Here is a 5,000-nt window from a genome sequence, read left to right on the forward strand (position 1 = left end):
AGTACCTGCCCCTTGGATTCCTTGATTTCTATAGTACTTGATTCTTTCTTCAAAGGATACTAAGCAAAAAAAACTAATTAATTTGAAGAGACAACTAAATTAGTGCTACATTAGTTATAATATCGAGATCCGCAAAAGAAAAAACTTAATTCAGCATAATTTCCAGAAAAAAAGACTTTAAATATTATTTGCTATTTTCATCTTTAAATTTTTGCGTCCTGCCAAACAAACATTCCCAAGTGCCAAACAAGTAGAGGCAGACTTAAATGTTGCATGTCATTACTTTAAGTCAAAATGTTGATGAAGGGCACGATAAAGTTTCAAGAAAAAGTAGGTGATAATAAAATAATAGAGTTTTGAAAATTTTTCTAAATGTTGAAAGAAAATTTCTCTTTTTTCTAATCAAAATGTAATGTACAGTATTTTCAACAAGTAAAAACGTGTATAAGCTTCCCTTCAAAGAAATATGATTTTGTGGGACTTTCAGCTACGTGAAAGTATACTTTCGATAGAAATGGTCAGTTAACATGCATTGAGTAAATTCTGCTTGCAGGAAGTTGCTACTGGAACCAACTTTAAGTTAACTTATGTTTGCCAACCTTTTCAAAAATCATGACCAGCACCACATGTGTTGTCCTTAGGTATAAAATTAAGACTCCAATATTATATGGAGGAATATTAGTCATAACAAAGCAATTCCTTGTTTGTTTTCACTCGATAATTTGTAAGTCTTTCAAATTTCTGCATTGTTCTGGCTGGTGCACTTTTCACTCTGTGTCCAAACTGTCGACTTGTGGTATTGGGAACTTTGTCTGAGTAAATGCTAACCTTTTCTGGAAGTTCCTTCTTGGGCTTCATTCTTCCCTGAAATGAACATTGTGATAAAAAGATGTAGTAACTCTACATTATAATTTTCATGTAATTTCTATTAAAGGATGATATTTTGTGAAGACAACACAATTATGAAAATTCACCAATCTACTGTATAGCCAGGACTGGAGATGTGTTGAGCTCAAAGAATACAACAACCAAGAAAATAAGGTTTGCCTAGATACGAACAGAACATATTTGAGTGCCAGTGATAAAGATTTCAGAACTTCAACAGCTATCATTCCATCAAGAAGTTGACATTTAAAAAAAAAAAAATTTTTACAGGTAAAGTTTGCGAAGTTCATCCATTGCCACCCTCCAAGCAGAGCCTCTCTAAAACTCGGCAGAGAGCGAGAAACAGAGGCTCCGCAGAAATTGTCAAGTCTTTTAGTCGCTGCAGCCTAATTTTCTGGGTTAGTCACTCCGGTCAAACAAGTTTAGGCGGCATGCACATCGTATTTTCTACAAGGCAAAGGTCAAAATCAAGCCTTCAGTACAAAAATCAACATGGCATGTAGGAGTGCGATCGAGACTTGGCCTGGCTTTGAGACTGTCTCCAAGCAAATGGCTTGCGCACACTGAATAAAGATTTACCACAACTTCTCCAGAGGTCCTTTCTTTCTCGTCGAGTTACGAGAGGCTCTGCTGACAGGGTGGTCCATTGCCTATTAAATTCCTTATAGATTTTACTCCGACTGATGCCAGTCGATTTTACTTGTTGACTGGGGCACTTTTGGTGTGAATGCGTTATAAAATAACATCTAGGTCCACTCACAGCTGTTTGTAATATTATTACACACTGGAAGTTCAAATTACACTTTCCGTCGATGAATGATTGCCACAAAAGAAATTACAAAAACTATTTTCTATAAACAACCATTTTCATGAACGACTAATTCACACCTTTTTTGGCAATGGATAACCAAGAAAAAGGTATGAATTGAATTTGAAAATGATGGATGAACACTTTCAGGTTTTAGTGTGTCATAATTTGCATTAATTAATTAAGTCAATTTGAAAACATTTTGACAGACCCTTTTGTTTTCGATTCACTTACAGCTGTTATCACTAACTTGTGCCCCTCAGCGACATTTTTTCATATTCGAAAATAAAATTTAGGTGGACGTCAATCAAATATTTCCATGACGAATTCACCTGCAGTGCTCATAAAGAGAACAAGAGTTTCATCATGGAAACATTTGATTGACATCCACCTAAATTTTACTTTCGAAATGTGAAAAAAGTCGCTGAGGGGCGCCTGTAACTGATAACATCTTTAAGATGGTGAAATAAGTGATGATGTGGAAATGATTTTAAAATGATCAAGGTGGTTAATATTTTTGACAACATGTTTCAAACAGTATGAAAGTGCTGGTGCTGCCCGTAATAAGTATAAGAAATCGGATGACTGCAAACTTGTGAAAATTTTTGTGATTTATGGATACAATCAGTGATGTTTTAAAAGTTTTCAAAATTGCACGAGCCACAGGCAAGTGCAATTTGAGAACTTTCAAAACATCATGACGCTCAAGTTTATAAAATTTTCATTTATTATGTACTCAACAAAATCACTCCATCCCTTTGTTTGCATAGCAACTTCTGTATTGCAATCCATAACCCCTTTTGCACTCTATAACCTATTTACACATTTGTCATTGACCAATCGGAAACATTATATTTTGTTGAGTATACAATAAATGAGGTTAAAGCCATTTTTTTTTCCTTGTAATAATTACCTTTGGGTCATAATCTTTGAGAAAACCCCAGTTCTCTTCCCTAAAAAGTAACAGACAACATCTTTAAAGAAATCTATTTTACAACCTCTTATTAACTTGTGTTCTATTAAGAAGGTTCACTTTTCACCACTGTCAACATCCACCACTGTACGGAAGCGGTCAAGTGAACGCAATCACACCCAACATAGGCTGATTAATCCACTTTGTTGTGGTTTCAGTTTTTAACCATCCACACATTTTAAGAGTCACCCCCAAGCATGATTCACAGCAGTTGTTGGTTGATAATAATATTGAATATTACTGAACTTCATTGTCTACATATTCATGAAAGCTGCTATAAGGCTCATCTTGTTGTTATATCTCAGACAGTACACAGTTCAAGGCTGCTACCTAATGGTCGCCCGGTCGCCTTATTTGCGAGCACGAGCAACCAAATTTCTGAACCAGTAGCCCGAATGGGCACCTACCCAGCTGGGGATTAAATTTTCTTAGGCAGCAGCCTTGCAGTTTGTAATTTCAGTAGTATCAAAATTAATGGTACGTCCTTCAGAATTTAAAAGTGTGCTTTTTTTCTGGTTCAGGCATCAGAAGAGATATCATCAATAACTGTAACTATTTTGTGACCACTCAATTTTTTTTTGGTTGTACAACATGGTGGAGTACAGCTGTAATTGCAAAGTGGTCAGAACAACACTAAAAAAACTAAAACAACATGTATGGTTTCCTGAATGCTATGCATATGCATGTAAAATAAAGAAAGAGAATCAAAAATTAACTGTTGCATGTCAGTGACAGTCATGCGCACAAAGTTTGAAACTTGGCCATTTCATATTGCCCTTTTGCCGAGAACCACAAAGGTGCAAAGGTGAACACAGCTCATTATCCTCCTTAAGGACGGTGCCTACTATTGTTATTGTGCATACGTTCTGCGCATCTCCAGATACTTGAATCTCCTATCGGTGATGCTTACTAATGCAGGGATATTTTTGAACTATCTCGCGCAAAAGTTTCAACTGTTTACTTAACGGCTGCCAAGCTCAAACTTCATCATCCCACCAAATCGCCGTGAACATGAAAACGTAATCCAATGAAACAACCATCAGTCGTTGTTGATTCATGGAGTGCTTAGTCATGAATGATATTGCAAACCCGGAAGCGTAAACTCTGACGCTTTGCAGTTTTCATGCTTTAGAGACGCTAAGATATAAGGGATGATACCTAATAAGTTATTGAAACAAATGTCACAAAAACCGGACCTCATGTTTTGTCCAATCCATCACAAATTTACTGCTGTCACTGTTGTGTCAATTTTAATTAGGCCTTACAATCACCACTTACCATTTTCGAGCCATTTTCCCTTCATTCCGACAGCGATTTTTCCATATCTCGTCGCCTCTGACGACATCGCATTTGGCGTAGTCTCTCTGAGAATAAGTTCTCGGCGGGGCAGATTTTATTCTTTCAATTTGAGGAGCACATTTCTCGTGATACAGACTTGGGGTACCGGCGCGCCATGTTGAATCCGGAAATCTACCAGCAGAGGTCGCTCGTATACCTCTTCCGTCCCTATCGCTCATGTTTAACACTGCCTTTCTGAAGTGAACAAACAGTCGGGTATTCTGATGCTCTTTTCTTCTTATCACAAACGCAGCCACAGAGACGAATTTCTTTTGTTCTCGAAGACAGATGTTTTGGAGTCATGTGACGCCTAGTTGCCCGGCGACAACAAACAATCGAAGGGACCCAGGCTCTCAGGTGGAGAAACTCTTTTGAATAAAACACACCGGTTCCTTCACCAAGCGTTGCTCTTCTTGGTTTTTGATAAATTTGAATCCTTCACTGGTAGGCACCCAGACTGCGGGCAGTCTCTCTTTTTCTTCAGATTTAGTGAGAGCAGTGCACGCGCGTGGGAGCGGCGAAGCCGCGAGACGCGCGAAACGAGGGCGGCTCTCCCGTCTCGCGCCTTCAGTCATGCGCGTGGCCCTTTGAGTGTCTCGCGTTTTGCTCGACTGACTACAGAAAAAGAGAGACTGCTCTTAGTCTAATGGGCGCCTCACAGGTGCAGAGTTACCGTTTGAAACAAAATATTGTTCAAAATCTACCTAAACTGACTCAGTACTTAAACTGAACTTAACACAAAGCGAGGAGGGAACAAAGATTTTTTTATTCCTCTCACCCGAAAACGTTAATAATTGATGTTCATAGCAGCGACAGCGACAAAACACTACATCTGAAGCTAGGTGATGTGACTTAAGTGTATATATATTTTGAGTATTTGAAAGATATTTCGCCCTGAGCACAAACCTCGTATTATTTCCATACTTTTAAAAGTCTTAAGGGCCCACTGACGTATTTTTTGGGGTGCGTTGCTAAGGATGTAATGTTAAGTAATTT

General features: G+C 38.1%; 1 protein-coding gene across 1 annotated transcript in view; it reads right to left on the reverse strand.

The window, feature by feature from the left end:
• LOC138004006 (uncharacterized protein C2orf50 homolog) overlaps positions 1-4,296 on the reverse strand; it is a 5,547-nt gene extending 1,251 nt beyond the window's left edge. Inside the window, exons 1-3 of the mRNA XM_068850381.1 lie at positions 3,945-4,296; positions 2,607-2,646; positions 1-864 (exon numbers count right to left, since the gene is read on the reverse strand). The exon at positions 1-864 is cut by the window's left edge and continues 1,251 nt beyond it. Coding sequence (XP_068706482.1) covers positions 679-864; positions 2,607-2,646; positions 3,945-4,183 — 465 coding nt within the window. The 5' untranslated portion in view covers positions 4,184-4,296 and the 3' untranslated portion in view covers positions 1-678. The remainder of the gene's footprint in view (positions 865-2,606; positions 2,647-3,944) is intronic.
• Between the last annotated feature and the right edge of the window lie 704 nt (positions 4,297-5,000).

This window comes from Montipora foliosa, chromosome 5 (assembly GCF_036669935.1).
Source record: "Montipora foliosa isolate CH-2021 chromosome 5, ASM3666993v2, whole genome shotgun sequence".
NCBI classification, from domain to species: Eukaryota; Metazoa; Cnidaria; class Anthozoa; order Scleractinia; family Acroporidae; genus Montipora; species Montipora foliosa.